The sequence below is a fragment of the Thalassophryne amazonica genome, chromosome 5, assembly GCF_902500255.1.
Source record: "Thalassophryne amazonica chromosome 5, fThaAma1.1, whole genome shotgun sequence".
In the NCBI taxonomy this organism is placed as follows: domain Eukaryota; kingdom Metazoa; phylum Chordata; class Actinopteri; order Batrachoidiformes; family Batrachoididae; genus Thalassophryne; species Thalassophryne amazonica.
This window is the reverse complement of record NC_047107.1, coordinates 51,280,642-51,303,032: the sequence shown is the minus strand read 5'-3', so window position 1 is coordinate 51,303,032 and position 22,391 is coordinate 51,280,642. Positions and strand designations below refer to the sequence as shown.

At 44.5% G+C, this 22,391-nt stretch overlaps 1 protein-coding gene across 1 annotated transcript in view; it reads left to right on the top strand.

Annotated features, from left to right (window-relative positions):
• Window positions 1-22,391, top strand: part of LOC117510476 (betaine--homocysteine S-methyltransferase 1-like) — a 366,504-nt gene that overhangs the window by 309,489 nt on the left and 34,624 nt on the right. The window contains 3 exon segments of the mRNA XM_034170203.1: window positions 5,202-5,349; window positions 5,424-5,477; window positions 5,480-5,605. Coding sequence (XP_034026094.1) covers window positions 5,202-5,349; window positions 5,424-5,477; window positions 5,480-5,605 — 328 coding nt within the window.

Genomic DNA, 22,391 nt, shown 5'->3' with positions numbered 1-22,391 from the left:
ACTGGAGGAGGAAAATCAGGGTTCAGTGCGAGAGTGGATCGAACAGAAATAATTGAGGGAATGTTCAAATATTTTCTCACACCTTTCCAAACCAATATTGTATTTTAGACAACAAAATTAGATTTTAATCTGTCTATATTGTAGATAAAAGGGAGAGAATCCAGTTTAAGAGGGTGACATGCAAGGGATTCTAAATCAATACATAATGAGCCCTGTCTATTCATGAACCATCATAGTCATTATTTTAAGTTGAGCAGACCAATAATAGAGTTGGAAATTAGGCAGCGACAAAACCCCTAGTTCCTTCGGTTTAGTGAGTTTTATAAACTTAACCCTCGGACATTTATTTTTCCAAATATACTGAGAAATATGGGCATTCAAAGATAAAAAAAAAAATAGGGGTCCAATAACAAGGAAGGTTTTGGAATAAATAATTTAGACAGGGGAGGATATTCATTTTTATAGCATTGATCCTCCCCAGAAAGGAAGTAGGTAAGGATAGCCAGTTTTTAGATCATTTTTAATTTTCTGAATTAAAGGGGAGCAATTAGTACTAAACAAGTCCGCCAAATTGGGGGTGAGGAAAACAACCAAATAATTGAGATCCTTTTCTGACACCTGAAAAGGAGATTGTACTGGCCTGTCCCGAGGAATGTTGAATGGCAAAGCGACTGATTTACCTAAGTTTATTTTATAACCTGACAAATAAGGCTATAGAATTCAAAACAGCTGGAATGGACTTTTCAGGGTTCAGTAAGTACAAGATCATCAGCAAAAAGAGAAATGACGTAATTTTTTCTCATTTCTTGCAACCCCTGTAATATTGGGGTTAGACCGTATTGCTTCGGGTAAAGGTTCAATAAACAGTGTGAACAATAGAGGTGACAAAGGGCACCCCTGTCTACAACCCCTACGCACCGAAAAAAAATTCAGAAACCAGACAGTTAGTGTTGATGCTGGCCATTGGGTCTGAGTAAAGGGTTTTAATCACGTTAATAAAATTAGCGCAAAGGAAAATTTATCCAATACTGACAACAACCCATTCAACTCTGTCAAAAGCCTTATCAGCATCTAAAGAGAATATAAATGCTGGGATTTTATTAGTATTGCTATAATGTATGATATTAAGAGCACACCGTACATTATCCACACCATGCCTTCATTTCGCAAATCCTGTCTGGTCTGGGTTTATAACTTTAGGGAGAATTTTTTCAAGTCTGCGAGCCATTGCCTTTGTAACTATTTTATAGTCTACATTAAGTAAACTGATAGGTCTATAGGATGAACAATCCAAGGGTTTTTTATCTCTCTTTAAAATTAGGCTAATAGAGTCATATCTCCAAGATGGTGGAATATCACCTTTCCAGATGTTATTGATAGCAGGTATAAGAAATGGGTGAATCTTGGGCCAAAATTCCTTGAAAAATTCTAGTGGAAACCCATCTGGGCCCGGGCATTTCCCATTTGGCATGGCTTGGATTGCAGCCCATACTTCCTCTGGTGTGAATTCAGAATTTAAGTTGGAATAATCCTCCTCTGCAACAACAGGTAATGAGATGTTATTGAGGTAGGAATTGATATTAGAATCAGCATTTTGGGAGCTGTAAAGGGAAGCATAAAAATCTCTAAATGTTTCATTAATGGTTAAAGGGTCATAAGAAACGTCACCGCAAGATGTCCTTACCTTATTGATTAAACAGTCGTTTTGGTTTTTCAAATGAAAGGTAAGTAATTGGCTGGATTTGTTACCAAATTCATAATCAAGGTTGGGTAGGATTACTTTGAAAGAATACATGTGGATTACATGTATGCATGTACATACATTTGGATTACTTGTAATCTGATTACTTTTGATTACATTTCAAAGTAATCCTACCCAACCTTGTTCATAATACTTTTGTTTAGACAAGATCATTATCTTCTGAATATGGCACGTGTGATCAATATTGAGTTTAGTCTTTACGGCCACCAATGTTTTTAAATTTGAAATATTGGGTAATTTTTATGTAGTTGTTCTAAATTTGACACGTCCTTTTCGAGGATTTTCCTAGTGTTCCCCAGTATTTTCTTTTGATGGGAAGTATACGAAACTAGAAGCACTCAGAGAGTGCAAACCTCCACCAAGGCCATGGGGTCACTGACGGCATAACATTGACGGAATCATTGAACCTAAAAAAGTCTAACAATGATGTTTGCTCAGTAGTAAAAAAAGTTTCATCTGCTGTGACTGGATAGCATGTATCCTTAGCGCTTGGCATCACAGTTTATTGCAACTTGCACCTTTCCCAGAAGCTACTGTCATCTGAGCACTGATATCGATATTGCATGTGCTTAGAGACAAAATTCAATTTATTATTCAACTAAACTGCAAATATATGAATTTTTTTTTAACATTTATGAAACACTTCTCTAAACAAGGCCATAGGGTCACTGACCCTAAAGAGATTCCCTCCTTTGCACAGTGATCTATTTCTTTTTGTCTCTTTCTCTAAAATTGTATATAATAATCATTAGATTATTAATATATAAACAAAAATCAATTTAAGAAATATTACAATTTGAAAACAAATGCACCCGAACGTGATGACAGCTGCAACTGCTTAATGCTAACTTTTAACATTGAAAATGCCATAGACATGCTAACACGTTAGCATCGGGATCCAGATCGTGATCCGGATCACCACTAAAATGTAATCACTTGTTCCTCTTGTCATTTTCAACCACTCCACAAAATTTCATCAAAATCCGTTCAAAACATTTTGAGTTATCCTGCTGACAGACAGACAAACAAACAAGCAAACGCGACCGAAAACATAACCTCCTTGGCAGAGGTAATAAGCTCACCGCGTATGGTAGCTTTAGCGGCATCCCATATCATAGCAGGAGAAACTGGAGAATTTTATTATCAAACCAGAATTGTGACAAGCCATTATGGACAAAAGAACAAAGAGTCATTATTCAAAAATGACATTGAATCTCCATATTGGAGTTCTAGGGATGCTAAATGTTGATTCAATCTGTAAATGCACAGAGGTGTGATGGGATAGTACAATAGAGTCTATGTGGCCGGCCTGGACTGAGTGCAGGAATCGTTTAGGGATGAAAAAATAGTCAAGTCTGGAATATGAGCCGTGAGGGTGTAAATAAAATGTATACGTAGTCTTTCACTTTCGGGTTAATTTCCTGCCACACATCTATTAACCCAGTGTCTGCGCACTAACTGTTAAGGAGTTTAGATGATTGTGGGTTTGAAATACTGGCAGAGGAGGATCGATCCAAGGAGCCAATCATGATACAGTTAAAATCTCCAGCCAAAAAACCGAGGCCTTTGCAATAATTATTAAAGATTAGAATATTATGAGATAAATTTAGGCATATTGTGGTTTAGGGCGTAGACATTGAGAATAGTAATATGCTGTTTAAGTACAAAACTTGTAATCAACCTAAATTGACTCTCTGCATCCTTTTCCTTGTGTTCTAAAATAAATGGAAGGTTCTTACATATAGGAATTGCTGTGCCTCTTTTGTTTTGTAAATTGGAAGAGAAATAAACTTGGCCTACCCAGTCTCTCTTAAGTTTAAGGTGTTCTACATCAGGTAACCTAGTTTCTTGAAACAATGCTATGTCCAGCTTCTGTTTTTTCAAATGTGTCAGTATCATTTTCTTCTTTATCATGTGGTCAATCCCTTGGACATTCCAAGTAACAAGTTTAAGTCCAGACATAGGAATCAGGAACTGATATACAGACTAATAGACTAGATTGACCTTGAGGAAGAGGAGAGGAAGAAAGAAAAACTGACAGTGAAGTAAGTGTGGTAATTAAAAAATAAGAAAATAATAAAATAAAAAAATCTAAGTTGCAGCGCTTATCCACCCATACCCTGTCCCCAAACGACAGGAATAAAATACCCCAGATAGTCACAACCAAAATTACGTGTAAACATGAACTGTTCTCAAATTAAGTAAACCACAGTAACATTATAACCACTCAGGAAACCAACCAAACTCCAGACCAGGTTATAAACACCCATAGGAGTCCCCTCCCACCAAAAAAGAAAAGGAAAAACATTATTATAGAACCTAAGCATCTTAAATAAAAATGTAGACCCTAAATTGGTCTTGATACCAAGTATACCCTGCTTATAATGACAGTAGTAATGGCATTAAATAGATAAAATTAATCTTGTTACCAGGGCTAAAGTGTTGGTACTTTCAAGTCCAATGTCCATTATGTCAATGTCTTTGTGGGAGAGAGAGAGAGAGACAGAGAGAGAGAGAGAGAGAGAGAGAGAGAGAGAGAAAATTAATATGATGAGTGGCATGGGCTCCATATGGGTTAAGTCTCTTTTCTCTACCAGAAACAAACCTCAGTTAATAGGTTCCAAAAAAGCAGCAGCTGACTCAGAAGGTGTCAAAAAGATGAATTCGACCATCGTGAAGACAATGCAAGTGAGCCGGATAGGCAAATCCACGGCACATTTTGCGGCGAGCCATCACTTTACTCACAGCGTCGAACTCCAGTCTCTTCCGCAGAACCTTGACAGACAAATCAGGGTAGAACCACAACCGGGTATCGGGTGACGTAGCATCAGAGACATTTTATGATTACAAGTACGAGTAATTGAATACGGGATCGAGACGATACCCGATACTGGTATCGGGATCGGTGCATCCCTCCTTTTCTGCGGTGTTAATATTTTTTGTTTTTCAGCCAGTGTTCATGGGTCTGGTGGACCTGCTGTATTTTTGGGTTTCACAGCCCAACGAGTGTTCTGTCAAACTGCAAATTTTATTATAGTGTTGGATGGGTGGATGTGGGGGCAGTCATGGGTGAAAAGCATGAACAGTATTGGACTCAGAGCACAGCCCTGTGGGGTTCCTGTGTTCAGGATGATGGCTGAAGAGATGTATCTCCCAATTCTAACTTGCTCTGGGTGGCTGCTAAGGAAGTCCAATAATACCCATGAGCTTGGTGAGGAACCAAAGTCCAGGTCACACAGACTACTAACCAATTACCTCTCTGGCACAAATGGAATGAAGCCAACCACACAAAATATGAAATATCATTGGTTCAAACTGTCTGCAGTGAAATATACCTCAAAGTAAATGAAAGAGTCACTGCAAGGCTTTTTTTAATCTGCATTTTCCATACTGTCCCAACTTTTTCTGATCGGGAGTTCTTTATATATATTTCTTGCAGTACTTTGAACATGTAGAAGAGGCCGTGTGGGCAGTGGAGGTGTTGAAGACCAGCGGTAAACCAGTGGGTGCTACACTCTGCATCTCCCCTCATGGAGACATGGATGGAGTTCCTCCTGGAGATTGTGCTGTCAGGCTGGTCAAAGCTGGTCTGTGGACATGCTTTTGCACAGTGTCTTTTCATGTTCTAGCTTTCCCCACTGAACATTTTACACATGTGCAGGAGCTGACATTGTCGGAGTAAACTGCCACTTGGACCCTCTGACGTGTTCGGACGGTGAAGCTGGATGAAAGAGGGATTGGAGAAAGCCGGTCTGAAGGCCCATCTGATGATCCAGCCGCTGGGTTTTCACACTCCAGAACAAAACCACACTGGATATGTCAGCCTCCCGGAGTACCCCTTTGGTCAGTATGTCTTTCTTTTCCTTTTTTTTTTGTAGATTTAAAGGGGTCACACTGTACACTTTTTTTTTCTGCAATTCAGCATAAGTCATTATATTCATTGTTGTTGTTCATTCGGCTGCTCCCGTTTTTTTTGTTCGGGCTCACCACAGCGGATACAGCCAGATCCGCATTGGTAATTGCCACAAGTTTTATGCTGGATGCCCTTCCTGACGCAACTCCAGTTTTACCTGGAGAAACACACACAGCCGCTGGTGTTCCAAAGAGGTCTCCCATCCAAGTACTAACAAGATCCTGCTCTACTTAGCTTCTGAGATCTGATAGGATCTGTTATGTTTCGGACGTGGTCGGAGCACAGACCCAGCGTTTGAAAGGACCCAGCATAAAATAGGCAGAGCACGGTTCAAAAGGTAACAGAATTTAATAAACATAACAGTGAGTGACGTGCTAAACAACTAAAAAGTCTGCGGTCTGGTGAGGTGGAAACACGGCGCGCTCTCAACAGCGCAAACGGTCCGGAGCCACAGCAGTTCGGACCCAGGGACCCCGCCGACACCCCCCAGGTGGCCGCGACAAACCAAGTCTGTGAAGAAAGAAAACATGGAGGTGAGTCCAACTCCACACAGAGAGACACAACTCAAAGATGCACGCAATCAGCAAACACTTCCTGGCTTAAATCTATACATCAGCTTCTCACCCTGCAGGCACGGAACAACTCAGTTCAAATCTCCACTGCAGCAGAAGCTGATTAGACAATTAGCATAACGTGACAGCTCGATACAACAAGGTGTGAGGGACACCAAATCCACTGTCATTACTTCATAAAAGTCACCAAAACCAAATTACCTCAGGAAGTGTGCTGAAGAGCGTGAGACCTCACCCAATCCTCCTTCACAGACTGTGGCATCAAACCTGGAGCGGTCTCTGCGTCCGTGATGGTGAGATTGTTCTCTTGACGTCGATCTCACACGTCTGCTCACAAGGTCGAGTCTCTGGCAATCACACACTGTGCATTCAAGGTTTAAATGCAGCAATCTCTGATTAAGACAAAATACACCACAGCTGTGAGTCCTGATGACCTGCACGTGAAAACAAGCCTCAGGTGTTCAGGGTGAGGTCCTAATGCTCAGCCACTCAGTCCTGAATGCATACCACCTGGTGGGAGAAACAGAAAACAAAAACCAAGCCAGCCAAACACCCCAGCCCACAACAGGATCAGGCTGACACAGAGCAGACCAGCTGCGAGTCATTAAAAACATATAAATGTTTGGAGTCAAAAAAGTCACACATACATGGTGGTCATGCACCTTAAAATAATATCATTTTGGTTTTTCAATGTGTCTACTGCTTTAAACACAAAGGAGCTGTCACTTCCTATGTCCCTGCATTTTCATTGTTGTTGCCTTTGGAGAGAGAGAGACATTTATTACAAACCGCAGTGGCTGCATTTAACAGTGCAGCAAGACTCCAGATATGGATTTCTATGACATATGTCACAGCAGTGTGGAATGACCCATTTCCGTGATCCTGTGATTCCTGTGATCATCAGAGTGGTTTGGAGGTGGTCACAGGAGGCTGAAGACCGTCTTTGTGGATGTTTTGAGGCGACCGATTGGAGTGTGCTCTTTCAAGCACCGGGAGAGGACATCGAAAGCATTACGGATTCCATAACGGATTCTATTAACTTCTGTACTTCTGTACAGACAATATCATCTCAACCAAGACTGTGCGCCATTACCCCAACAACCCGTGAGTGACCAAGGACATCAAGGCGACACTGAACAGGAAGAAGGCTGCATTCAGGAGTGGAGACAGAGAGGAGCTGAAGAGGGTGCAGCAAGAACTGAGGAAGAAGATCACAGAGGGGAAGGACAGTTACAGGAGGAAGGTGGAGAGCAAGCTTCAGCAGAACAACTTGAGGGAGGTGTGGAAGGGGATGAGAACCATAAGACGGCGGACCAGATGATAGAAGGAGACCTTCATGAGGCCAACGAGTTAAACCTAGAGTCCTGTTATTCAGAGAGTAGCGACATGACAAGTCGGGGAAAAAATGGTCACGTGACTCGTGGTGCCATCTTGGGGCCAAAATAGCATTCACTGTTAATCAGTGTGCATGTAAATCCAGCTATTTTATTTATTTATTCGCTGAAAATGTCAGGTTGCTGTGCATTTGGATGCACAAACAGACACTACAAGGGCTTCAAGGTGTACAGATTCCCTTCAGATCGGAACAGAAGAAAAATTTGGGAAAATAAAGTCAGCTGTGTGGGATGGAAGCCGACATCATCGTCAAAGCTTTGAGAGGTAAATTTATTGTTCATTCCCATGTACAGTAAAACTCACCTATATCATCATCAAATAAACTGGATATTCGCAGTCACCGAACAAAAAAAGTCCCAAATTTTTTGTATTGTTTTCCATGTAACGAACACCGTATGTCATGGATGTTTTATAACGGATTTTTCGCTCACATCGGATAAAATGTTTCATCCGATCGCAACGCATTTCCATTAAAAATCCCTTGCATGTGGGACCAGAGTCATTTCCGTGATTAAAAGCTTACCTTTGATTTGGAGGTGATGATTGTAGAAAGAAAAGCTTGTTGAGGGTCAAATTAATCCATAATAAAGTATAATCCAGAGATGGAAAACTTTCAAACCGTCACGCATGTCATTGTGTGACACGGAGTTACAGAGCTGCAGAAGCATAAATCAGGCTTTAAATTAATTAAATATATCATCATGAATTGTAAATTTATGTAAATTTGATAGCTTAACTATTTTTATATTTATTTTGATAGTACCTGTACCTGGATGTGTTGCTGTATGTGGTTAAATGATTTTAAAAAATGTTGAAAACATAAAACGTTCATTCAGTAGTTGGACCCAAAATGGTGCCATGTTCTCAGTTGATGCTACTCTCTCAATTAAGGGACTCTAGTTAAACCTGTTCATCAACAGGTTTGTCTCTGCCCACCCTTCCCCCAGCTCCTCTAAGTGTTCCCCCTCCCCTGTGCACTCACCGCACACCCCAATTATTACCACCCCCATCCTCCTACCAACCTGCCTCCACTCCCCTCCCTCCACCACTCCCTCACCCCCCAACACCTCCCATCACCATCACTGCAGAGGAGGTGAGAAGATAATTAATCGCCTGTGTCCAGGAAAATCTGTGGGTCCTGATGGCCTCAATCCCAAAGTACTGAAGGAATGTGCTTTCCAGGTGTGTGGGATTTTCCATCATATCTTCAATGTGAGCTTGAGCCAGATAGTTGTTCTTGAGTGGTGGAAAACTTCATGTCTGGTCCCTGTGCCCAAGAAGAACCCCAACACACTTAATGACTACAGACCTGTGGCCCTAACATCATATGTTATGAAGTCACTTGATAGGCTCAACCTGGGGCACCTCCGCACAGTCACTGAATCATCACTGGACCCCCTGCAGTTCGCATACCAGCCCAACGGTGGAGTAGACGATGCCATCATCTTCATGCTCCACAGAGCTTACTCTCACCTGGAGGAGGCAGGCAGCACTGTGAGAGTCATGTTCTTCGACTTCTCCAGTACATTCATCACAATCCAGCCTGACTTGCTCAGCAATAAGCTATGGGACATGAAGGTGGAGGCTCCACTGGTGGCCTGGATTACCAGCTACCCCACTGGCCACCCACAGTATGTGAGCTTCAAGACATTAGATCTGACATCATCAGGAGCAGCACAGGGGCACCACAGGGGACGGCCTCTCTCCCTTTCTGTTCACACTCTATACCTCAGATTTCAGGTTCTGGTCACAGTTCTGCCACCTGCAGAAGTTTTCGGATGGCTCTGCCATTGTGGGCTGCAACAGCAGTGACCAGGAGGCTGAGTACAGGAGTGTGGTGGACAGGTTTGGAGAGTAGTGTGCACTCAACCTCCTGCAGCTCAACGTATCTAAGATGAAAGAGATGGTGGTGGACTTCAGAAGAGAGAAACAGTTACCATTAATGGAACTGAGGTGGACATTGTGAGAGAGAAAACTGACCCACCTTTCGTCAAAAAAGTGACAGCTGCCAATCAAAATCGGCCACGTCACTAAGCCCCGCCCCCTCTATGACGTCATAGCCAATCAGAATCGATGACGTCACTATGTCCCGCCCCTAAGCCCCTCCCCTAGTCCCGCCTCCAAGCCCCGCCCCTTATGACGTCACAGCCAATCATAATCGATGACGTCATTATGCCCCGCCCCTAAGCCCCGCCCCTGATCCCGCCTCCGAGCCCCCGCCCCTTATGACGTCACATCCAATCAGAGTCGATGACGTCAGTATGCCCCGCCCCTAAGCCCCGCCCCCAGCTCCTCCCCTAGTTCCGCCCCTGGCTCCTCCCCTAGCCCCACCCCCAAGCTCCTCCCCTAACCCCGGCCAAGCACCGCCTCCAAGCCATACCTCCCCTCCCACCCAGGGTCTAATATTTTAATGTCATTTTATTTCATGAATTAAAGAACGATTAAAAATACCTAGATCTTTTTAATGTATTAAAGAATTAACTAATTCTGAAATAATTAAACATAAATCACTGTCTATTATTTAATGACCCTTTAATATCTTTAATTCTTAAATTATTACGTTTCCTTTTCTGTTTTTTAATTCGTAAATTAAAGAAGGGGAACAAATACCCGTCTCTCTCGGCTGTAAGTCTTTGCAGCAAGACGGTCAAATACCCACGCATAGAGCCGCTCGCGGAAACATGACCCCACGGCTGTAAAACCTGTTGCAGACGCTGTGTCTGTGTGAGTGCGTGTGTGTGTGCGTGTGTGTGTGTGTGTGTGTGTGTGTGTGTGTGTGTGTGTGTGTGTGTGTGTGTGTGTGGCGGGACACCCGCTGAGCGGAGATGCTGCCCCGAGGTGATGAACCCGAAGAACAATAAACAATGCTCCTTATCACTCACGCCAGATGATGTTTTCTTTTAAGATATTAGCCGATCGATCATGGGGCGCGGGACACCCGCTGAGCGGAGATGCTGCCCCGAGCCCGAACAATAAACAATGCTCCTTATCACTCACGCCAGATGATGTTTTCTTTTAAGATATTAGCCGATCGATCATGGGGCGCGGGACACCCGCTGAGCGGAGATGCTGCCCCAAGCCCGAACAATAAACAATGCTCCTTATCACTTACGTCCCTGGGAACGAGTCAGCGAGCATTTCCACTACGACCGGTGAAGAGTGAAGATGCCTGGACCCCCAGCTATGGGTATAAAATAGAATAAATTTGCGGAAAAAATCCTGGAAAACCATGTTGTTTAATTAAGTTTTCTTGTCTTCGAGCAGAGTGCGAAAACCGCATCAGCTTTCAGGGTAAGTGATTTAAGTAATCTGTTTTGATAGAAATGAGTGTTTTTAAATGATGCACGCCGTCTGAAACTGTTTTTTTTAATTTTTTTTTAGACAAAACCACGCAGACGGTCCAGAGCGCGTTCGGACCCGTCCTCGGTAATATATTTGAAATAGTACAGAATATCCGCTTGCGAGGGTGATGCTTTGTATTCATTTATTTATGTTAATTCTAGAAATCAAGTCAGAGCCCCCTGAAGAAGTTCGAAGGCTGGAAGCCCCGACTTCACCACGCAGATGTAAGTACAGCGATCGAGATTAAATCACGATTAAAACTCTGGAATAACCCGATTTTTTCTGTCACAGCCCATGGAGAAGCGGGGTCAGTGGGAGAGACCCGTAAAACGATCCGCGGATGTACACGGTAAGGAGTCGGAGTTTATGTATTTATTTATTTTAAATATTTAATAACTAACGATTTTCTCTTTTTTCAGCACGCGGTGGAGGGAGACCGTCTATTTTCCACAGAGACGCAAGGCTCGAAGATATTCTGAGCTGGGATTAACCTCATCACGCAACTTTCTTGAAAATGTGTAGTCTGTTTTTATTTTTTTATTTTTTCTCTTATTCCGATGGAACGGGAGAATTCATTTTGAAGAGGTATATTAACTGAATTTCTTGAGGTAGATTCTTCCTGCTACAGATTTTAAAAGATGGAAGGAGAGAATTCACATCGGGAAAATAACTTCGGACGTGTATTGGATTTAAACGCTTCAATAATCGACTCAGCGGGGAGCGCTCCTGGAGCAGATGGTCCATTACCCGAGGCGTTAAATTCGCCGCCTCAAAATAACATCGAGTCCGGAGAGAGACTTTTAAGCCGTGTTCGTTTAACACCGTTAAATGAGGCTCTTAACAATTTAGCGGCTGAACGAGAATCGGAAGAAATTAACCCCTACATCATTTCTGCGATTAACGCTATAAATTCGACGGTCCAGTCTGATACTGAAGAGCCCCCTGACCCCCCGCACACCTCACCTCCAGACGAGTCCGGTCCCGCGGCGTTGAACCAGGTACGTCTGACTCCGTTAAATAACGCCGTAAACCTCCTCGCGTGTGAAGTTAATCCTCACGTCCAATCCGCGGTGGATGAATTAAATCAAACGCCTAACGACGCTCGCGCTTTTTCACCTTTAAGAAGTCCCTCCCCGCGCAATGCGCGCGGAGAAGAGATTTTAAACAGAGCTCGTTTAACCCCGATAAACGCGGCGATCTCTGTTTTGATGGAAGACGGAGATGATGCACGACCGGGACCCAGCCGACACTCTCCCATGACGGGTGGTGGGGCTGCTAACGTCATCAGGAGACCTGCTTTTAACAATATCGAAATCAGGCTGCCTCTCAATTTCCAGCGCGCCGACGAAATTCCCGACTACGCGGAATTTTACCGTAACGTCGTTGGGGCTCTTCATAACTCGGTCGAAAAGGCTTTAACACACGCCAGGGCCGGGGACTTTATCCAAATGGAGATTCGTGGGGACTCAGTCTACAACGAGGCCGCTTTGATCAGCTCATATAACGACGCTGGCGATGTGACGGGCTTCCAAAATCTGTTAGAACGATTGATACAATCAAATTCCAACGTTTTAGCCGACGAGTCTCTGGAATTAGTGGTTCAAGTCATCCGCAACCAGAACGGCGCGGGGAAGCGCAGAATAGATGACCTCCTCCATCACGAGGTTCTGAGGAAAAAATCCAAATGCCTTAATATCGTGTATAATCCTGACAACAGTTTATGTTTCGCGATAAACCTCGTTCAGTTATTGAATCCTCATCTGAGTACGCACGAGGCGGAGCAGCGCGGACTGGCGTTACAAAATAGCGTCGGATTAACGGAAGCTACGCCGGTATCTTTAGAGCAGGTGGGAAAATTTGAAAACGCTCTGGGTTGTAAAATTGTGGTGTTTTTCAGAGCCGAAGGGGAGAGAAAGCTGACAAAATTCCAGACAGGAATACCGGCGCAGCAGAAAACTCTTTTCGTTTTTCTGTTTAATAATCATTTTTACGGAATCATCGATTTAAAGAGATTTTTGGGAGTGAAATATGTATGTAAGTTTTGCTTTGAGGGGTACAATAACCACGCCTCCCATAATTGTCCGTCATATTGTAAAATTTGTGAATCCACGCAGTGTTATGAGAAAAATAACCCTGTATTCTGCAGCGAATGTAACAAGGAGTGTCGCTCTCCCACCTGTTACAGCCTGCATAAACAGCCGAAGTATCGTCCTTCCGCCGGTAAGTTCGTTAATGTGTGTGATAACAGAAAAAAATGCTCTCGATGTAAACGTGAGTATTACATAGCGTTTTCTAAAAACAGCGCTCCGCACGTGTGTAAGCAGAAGAGGTGTCATATATGCGGCGAGGCTCTCCAGGAGCCGAGCGAGGGTCACCTCTGCTATATGACCCCGCTCAAAGCTGAAGAGACGCATTCAGAGAAATATGTTTTTTATGATTTTGAAACGTATGTCGATAATAACGGGGAACACGTACCGTTTTACGTCAGCGCTGTAACAAAGACGGGTGATTTTTGGAGCGCATGGGGGACAGACTGCGTAGCCCGCTTCTTTAAACATTTTAGAACGAGAAAATTCAAAGAATACGTGTTCATCGCTCACAACTCAAAAGGTTTTGACGGCTATTTGCTTCTAAAGTATTTAGTCCAGCAGGGCGTAACCCCCGCTGTGATTATGACCGGGAGTAAACTATTACTCATGACAGACGCCGCCTTTAAACAGAAATATATAGATTCGTTATCTTTCCTTACAATGCGCTTATCTCAGATGCCTAAAGCCCTGGGGATCCGGCTGAAAGACGAAATCATCCGCAAAGGTTACTTTCCGCACCTGTTCAGTTCAGAAAAAAATCTGAACTATGTCGGTCTGTACCCTGACTCAGCGGCTTACGGGGTCGCAAATATGTCAGAGGGAGAAAGAGAGGAATTTAACGCGTGGTACGTGCGGAAAAAAAAAACGCAATTTTCGATTTTAAAGCCGAGGCCGTTATGTATTGTGATAACGACACAAAAATCTTGGCTGCAGCCTGCTCCAAATTTATGTCTGAATTCATCGCTGAAACACTCGTGGATCCTTTTACCTGCGTTACAATCGCCTCGGCGTGTATGAAAGTCTTCCAAACTAACTTTCTTGCTCCAAAAACGCTGGCGATCCCCTCCGCCGACAATTATAGAACGAGGCATAAAAAATATTCGGACGTGGCCGTGCAATGGTTAGAATGGGTTGCTGAGACGCAAAACATTATCATCGATCATGCTCTAAACAGGGGCGAGAAAAAAATAGGAGGTTATTATGTTGATGGGTATGCTCAGATTGACGGCCGGATAAAAGTGTGGGAGTTTCTCGGATGTTTTTACCACGGGTGTGCAAGGTGTTTTACACAGCATGAAATAAACCCTCTCACAAACACCTCATTTGGAGAGCTCCACGCAGCGTGTCAGAAAAAAATAGCCTTTCTGCGGGCTATGCCGGGCGTCACCCTCAACGTAATTTGGGAGCATCAATGGCTTGAAATGAGGCTGAGGGATGAGAGCGTTCGGTGTTTCCTCGCCCGCAGGGGGTTACCGCCGCCCCTCGAACCTCGCGACGCTTTATACGGCGGTCGGACTTGCGCGGCCCGTCTGAGGTACACGGCTGAGCAAGATGAGACGGTCTATTACGTCGACGTGACCTCGCTGTATCCTTACGTTAACGTAAATTTCACATATCCCACGGGGCATCCGGAAATTATAGAGAGAAATTTCAGAGACCCCAGGACTTATTTCGGGCTCATCAAAGCCATCGTGTACCCGCCCCAGGGGCTAAAATTCCCCGTCCTCCCACACAGAACTCCTCACGGTAAACTGGTGTTTACTCTGTGTCGCACCTGCGCTGATGAAAATAATCAAGCTGCAGCGTGCACACACAGTCAGCAGCAGAGAGCTCTGTCTGGGACTTGGACGACCCCGGAATTCCACAAAGCTCTGGATACAGGCTATGCTGTAGCTAAGATTTTTGAAGTCTGGCATTTTGAGGAAAAAAGTGATAAAATCTTTGAGGGGTACATAAACACCTTCTTAAAACACAAGCAGGAAGCCTCTGGTTTCCCTCCCGAATTTGATAAAGACTCCGAGAGCAGAGAAAAATACATCACGGACTACTGGCTGAATCAGAAGATTCGTTTAGACCCAGAAAAAATCAGTCACAATCCGGCAAAACGTCAGATGGCTAAGATCTGCCTCAACTCCTTCTGGGGGAAATTCGCCCAGAGGGCAAATCTGACGCAGACCGCGCTCGTTAAAAATGCTGACGATCTGTTCAGGTATCTGTTTTCTGAAGAGTACGAGGTCACATATCTAACATTCCTCAGCAGTCAGGCGGCTATGGTTCAATGGAGGTACGGCCCGCGGCACGTCAGCCGACCGGGTAAAACCGTCAATATTTTCATCGCGGCGTTTACAACGGCGTACGCGCGTTTGACCTTGTACGGTTTTATGGAGGCTGTGGCAAATCCTGACAGGATTCTGTATTATGATACCGATAGCCTGATTTACGTTTGTAGGCGGGGTGAAACCCCGCTGCCTACCGGTAATTATCTGGGGCAGCTCACCGACGAGTTGAACGGCGACGTCATCACAGAGTTTGCAGCGGCGGGACCTAAAAGTTACGCATATAAAACCGCACGAGGTAAAACGGTCATGCGTGTGAAGGGGATCACTCAAACCCACGAAAGCTGTCAGAAAATAAACTTTGACAGCGTCAAAGATCTGGTCGAGGGTTATATAAAAGATCCCGCCCTCGCTGCATCTATCATAACGCCGCAGCAGGGAATTAAACGTCATAAAAGCAGTTTCAGTTTGACAAACGTGTCATTTCAAAAATCCTTCAGGGTGGTGTATGACAAGCGCCGTCTTTTAAAGGACGGGGAAACCGAACCGTTCGGATTTTGAAACATGTCTCACTCTGGAAATACGGTGGAGATTGACCCCAGACTTCAGCTCCCATTCTCCTGTCTCATCGTTGGACCGAGTGGTTCGGGAAAGACTGTGTTTGTGAAAACATTGCTGGAAAATTGTAGCCACGCTATGAGACATGTGCCTGACAACATTGTATGGCTGTATACGTCTGAACAACCTCTGTATTCTGAACTGAAGAATAAAAATATTAAATTTGTAAGAGGACTCCCTGACTCATTTCTGGACGACAGCCTTTTCCCTGAAGGTCAGAGCCATCTGGTTATTTTGGACGATCTCATCTTTCAAGCAACGGATCATCCTGAAGTTGTAAGAATTTTCACCCAGTACAGACATCACCGGAATATGAGCGTCATCATGATCACACAGAACGTGTTTCATAAAGGGAAATACAGTCGAACCATCAGTTTGAATTGTAATTATATGGTGCTGTTTAAAAATCCCAGAGACAAGTTACAGATGAACATTCTGGCTCAGCAAATGTTTCCCGGCAGAAAACAATTTTTTTTGGAGGCACTTGATGATGCTACGAGCGTACCTTACGGGTATTTATTACTGGATTGCACGCAGGAGTGTCCAGATCAGTTCAGACTGAGATCGGGATTACTCCCGCACGAGTGGCCCACAGTTTATTTACAGAAAGATAAACGGATATGAGCTCTCTTTTAAAAAGGAACGCCCCCGCTCTTAAAGCGCTAATCAGAGCCGGGGCGAGGGAGCGTCACCACAGCCTGAAGACCTGCAGGGCGGAGCTTCTGAAAACTTTATCCGAGATCGCTTTGAATATATTAAAGGGGAATATCGCCTTGAGCGACTCTCAATTCCGGGCCTTGAAAAAACGAAAAAGAGTTTTACGTCTTCTGGCCGACAGAAAAACCAGTTATAAAAAGAAGCGGGGAGCGCTGATTCAGACGGGCGGCTTTCTCCTGCCTCTGCTCGCCGCGGCCCTGCCCGTTATAACGAGTCTAATAGTACCCAGAGGATAATGGCGTTCAAAGCGGCGCAAAAGATGTTTTTACTCACTCCACAGCAGATGCTTCAACTCAGTCATTCCGTTCCGCCGAGCGGAAATAACATCAGACAAACGGCGGAAAATGATTTAGACTCGCGAATGCGAGGTATACTGGAAGAACGTACTCACTCTCCTTATGAAAAAATAAAAAAGTATGAGGCTCTGCTGCAGCGCTATTTAACCCTGATCAAGCAGGGGGAACTCGAATCACGCGTTTCACCCCCGCAAGAGACTCGCGTCGCTAAGCAACCTGAGGAGGAGGGGGTGGAGGAGGAGGAGGAGGAGGATGAGACTGTCACAGAGGTCCTGAAGAATATCCCCTCCAGAGAGCGTAGAAACGCTGAATATATTATGAGGAAATTATCGAAGGGTGATACGCGCTGGAGTCCGTCGGGGGAATTTATTTACAAGGGGAAAGTCGTGAGGGGGTCTCACGCCATAGATCTTATGAAACATCTCGGATCCTCGTTCAAGAAATCGAGCCCTCCTACAGGCTGGGTGAAGTTCCTCAATATTTTACAGGAGCGGAACATCCCGGTGGCGTGCGTATCAAACCCGCAAGCCCGCGAGCAGCTTCAGAAGCTTAAAAAAGGCCGGAGCAGCTCGCCGGATGAATCCCTTCTTTTAACCGATTCGCCGGCCAGGAAGAAACTTAAGAAAAAAAAAGACTTCCAACGCTGGGAAGGTTTCTCACCATAAAAGGAGGGTATCGAATTAAAAACTGACTGGATATTATGATCAAGATTCTTTAAAATACATCGCAGTCAGTCACGTTTTTGTATATTGTTACTAATAAAACACAGACTGAAACTCATCTCCGGCCTTCATCACTTTTATTCGGTATACGGTTTAAAAAACAACTTTCAACACTTCTCTACTTAATAACAACGATGCAAAAACATTAAAGGTATGATCGGGGGTGCATTTTCTACACATTCGGAACATTTTTCACAAAAAACACATAAAAAAAAATCAAAGGTCAAAGGTCAAAGCTTCTTTCTACGTTTAAAAACGGGGGTTTACATCATGCAAACGCGATAAAACTTTAAAGGTATGATCGGAAGGCCGCTCTCACACATCCACCCCGTTTTCAGGCGAAAAAAAACATAAAAAAAATTTAGGATCAAAGATTAACACTTCTTTCTGTACTTAATAACAATGTTTTAAAGCGTGCAAACGCGATAAAACTTTAAAGGTATGTTCGGAAGGCCGCTCTCACACATCCACCCCGTTTTCAGGCGAAAAAAAACACATAAAAAAAATCAAAGGTCAAAGGTCAAAGCTTCTTTCTACGTTTAAAAACGGGGGTTTACATTATGCAAACGCGTTAAAACTTTAAAGGTATGTTCGGAAGGCCGCTCTCACACATCCACCCCGTTTTCAGGCGAAAAAAAACACATACAAAAAATCAAAGGTCAAAGGTCAAAGCTTCTTTCTACGTTTAAAAACGGAGGCTTACATTATGCAAACGCGTTAAAACTTTAAAGGTATGATCGGAAGGCCGCTCTCACACATCCACCCCGTTTTCAGGCAAAAAAAAACACATACAAAAAATCAAAGGTCAAAGGTCAAAGCTTCTTTCTACGTTTAAAAACGGAGGTTTACATTATGCAAACGCGTTAAAACTTTAAAGGTATGATCGGAAGGCCGCTCTCACACATCCACCCCGTTTTCAGGCGAAAAAAAACACATACAAAAAATCAAAGGTCAAAGGTCAAAGCTTCTTTCTACGTTTAAAAACGGGGGTTTACATTATGCAAACGCGTTAAAACTTTAAAGGTATGATCGGAAGGCCGCTTTCACACATCCACCCCGTTTTCAGGCGAAAAAAACACATACAAAAATCAAAGGTCAAAGGTCAAGGCTTCTTTCTACATTTAAAAAACGGGGGTTTAAATTTTCCAAACGCAATAAAACTTTAAAGGTATGATCGGGAGAGCGTTCTAAGACGGGGGTTACATTTTCACACGGAAAAACATAAAAAAATAGGAACGCCGGTTAACACAAGCCGTGACAATATTTAAACTCATGCAGAGGCCCTGCTAGCTGGTTACAGGAGGTATTGCAGCTTTTCTTAAGGCAATAACGATATCTTTTCACAAAATCAGAAACCAAATCATCGTTCGCGATAGTATTTTCGGAGTATAAAGACACCACGTCCCGGTACGACTTCCCACTGGCTCTGTTATACAGATAATACACGCAGTGTTGTCCGCATACGTCGGATAACTCGTGCTGAAGCTGCTTGTTGTGATACAGAATGTTTTTAACATCTGGGAGATTCTCCAGATATTGCAGGATGCTTTTAGGGTAGTAATCAAAGTCAGGGCTGAGGCCGAACGAGTCAAAAAATGTGGCTCGACCATTTTTTTCAACGGTGAGCGCTAACCAGTGTTCTCCCGGTAAATGTCTAGGGTGGGTGTTTACAATGAAATATACGGGAGGGCCCGGCTTGATCCGGAATAACTCGTCAGACGCAAAAACACCGGCAAACAGGTCTCCTATTAAGCCCCTCATAACTGCGTCCAATTCCAGGGTGTTCATCAGTAAAAATCCACAAGGACCTGTCGCTTGGAATTAATCTCCAGGAGAGAATCATAACACGCGTACACTATCAGCGTGGTGGTATGCGGAGTCGCGACTCTGAATCTCATTTCAAGTCGCAGGGTGCCTGTGGAGACGGGGCTCAGAGCGCCGCTGTCCTCCTCCGGGTTTAAATTGAAGACGTACAGCGCGTAGCCGCGCGCAAAATCCTCCCGGTCTATACAGAGAGGCTGGTCTTTGAGGTGTCGTCCGGTCGCGGTGTAGAGATTGTAAAACTCCCTGACAGAGAGTTCGTTGTTAAATTCAGGCTGGAAAGCTTTAGCCGGCAGCTGTCTCCCGTTTTGACTGAGTGCGAGGTACTCCAGGTCATAGTGTGCAAATTCAAACGGGGACAGATCTCTTCTCCCACTGAATGCATTGTGATTCACCATACCCAGAACCACATATTTGGGCATGGTTCCTAAAAACAGGTTCTCCTGGTTGCATATCCTGGAATGGCTGGGGATCACGTAAGTCTTAACGTTGATTCGTGATAACGGGTACACGGCGTTCCCTTTCATGAGAGCCGCGGAGTGGCCCAATCTCACTGCAGGGGATACGGTGACTTTCTTAACGAATAGGGATGCGCCCAGAATTTTCAGCTTGAAAGTGGAGGCCGCCAGCCCCATCAGGCAGAAAGCATCGCTGGCTCGAATTAATTTAACTCTTAGATCAATGTTATTCAGAAGAAGCCTCTCGCAGAAAAATATGTCCGCGTGCAGCGGACCCTGAACTTGAAATTCACGCGATTCGGCGCTAAAGCGCGCTCTGCTCACGAGGCCTTTATTCGGGCCCGCGTCATCCACAGCGGTCGAATTGTGCTGACCCGGGGTGTCCTTGTAAAACAAACCGCCCGTGAACTGCGATTTCAATGAAGCGGGGGAAAAGTTCAGCAGCGTCTCAATCATTGCCCTGTACGGGTGCGTCGCGCTGGACTGGGAAATCAGCCGGTCACCCAGAGTCACGTCGACTTGTGAGAAAATCGTATTGAGAGGATAATTTATGACGCCCACGCGGGCGTCATTAGCCAGGTCAGTCCCGTCGGCGTTTGTAATTTTCATTCGCAGATAAAGCAGCGTATTATTGAGGTCTAAATACCTCTCACCGTCTCCGGGGATAAAAAACTCGATAGGGCCCATGTCCGTCAGGGCTGATAACGGGCTGACTTCAACGTATTGGCTTTGCTCGATGGACAGCTGGGTCCCGGGGACGGCGAATAAATCCAATTCGCTCATGGTGCATTCGGGGGAATTATTTCGCAAAAGAGACATTGTTTAAGAGAAAATATCCCCGGACAACCTCCTCTTCTTATGCTTCCTTCGAACTGTTCTGCTTTTTCCGGGGGTCTTTCGCTTTTTAACTGTTTTGACCCGTTTCCCCGGGGGGCGTTTCCGGGGCCTTCTTGAGAGCACCATGATCCCGGACCCCCGCTGCTGCTCGGGCTCCTGACTCCGTCCGGCCCTCTCAACAACGCGGCTCACTACGTCGGAAGCGATGCTTCGGGCTGCGTTTTTCAGGTGAGGTTTGGCGATCGTGTATCCTTGTTTAATCAGCGGCGACACAAATTTGAACAGTTTCGAAAATATGTTCCCGAGCCCGCGCCCGTACATAACAGGAGCGCCGTGGAAGCCGTGAAGGCCATTCCCGACTTGATTTTCATAGTAAGGCACAAATCTATAAATGTCGGCTTTGTGCGCTGCCCCAGCCATTTTTTTTTTATCCCGCCGGTTTAAAATGTAATGTCACAACCACTTTACCGTATCTGAAATCCACCGTTTGATCTTGATCGCTTTTGATTTCGATGCGTATTGTCTCAATATGTCTTTTGGAGACCGGGATGTAATAAGCTGGGTTGAATTTCTTTGTAATTATTTCCCCGAAACGACCTCCAATTTCGAACGCTCGGAGGAGAGGAGCAAAAGCGTCACCCACCGCCTGAGGCTGTACAACGTCTGTATAACAGAACAGGTGATACATCCCTGCTTTTATATCGGGGTAGCGGGGACAGCTCGTGACCCCGGGTCCGCATCTCAGCCATTGATTAGGGTGCATCCCCAGCATGTACGCCGTCGGGGCTTCAAAATATACCTGGCTGGTACCGTCTCCTTCCCACAGAAACTTTTTCTGGATATCGTCATATTTTAAAGTCAGATTCGGATCTATAGTCTTCAAACAAGGGTTTATCAGCCCTGCAATAACCTCAAAGTTATCATAATATCCCGTGTCAAAATATCGCGAGTGAACGGCGAGTTTGTTCTTGCCCGTAATTTTCATCACCTGGAACGTACAGGAAGGCTTTTCCGGGATATTTAACCAGGTGTGCGGATAACAAATTTCCGTCAGCGCCACATCCCAGTCACCCTCTAGATCCAGGTGTCGAGCCAAGTCCACCTGGTAGCATGAAATTGTGTTGTCCGGGAATACTTTTAGGCTGGCGTTTGAAGGCAGAGTCGTATAAAATCCGTGTTTCAGATCCCGATCCATTTCTCATATGTCGGTTGAAGATGGAAGTTCTCATATTTATACGGCCATCAGCTGGTCCGCGGGAACCCAGGAGTTAAATTTCTCGGGCCAATTTTTCCATCTGACAAATACAAATTTCTTTCCCTTGGTAAAACGTTCACGAATAATTTCTTGAACCTGATACGGTCTGTCTTTTGCTATTTTAACCTTCTGCAATTCCGGTTCATAGAATGAGCCTTCAATGATCTCACCGTCATAATCTTTCAATTTATAAACGGGCGGCGTACGTTGTATACATTCTGACACCGTGAACATTTCATCCGTAAAACTTTGTTCATATTTTTTATCAAAAACTCCCCTGAGCTTGGAGACCCTGACTATATCTCCGACCTTATATT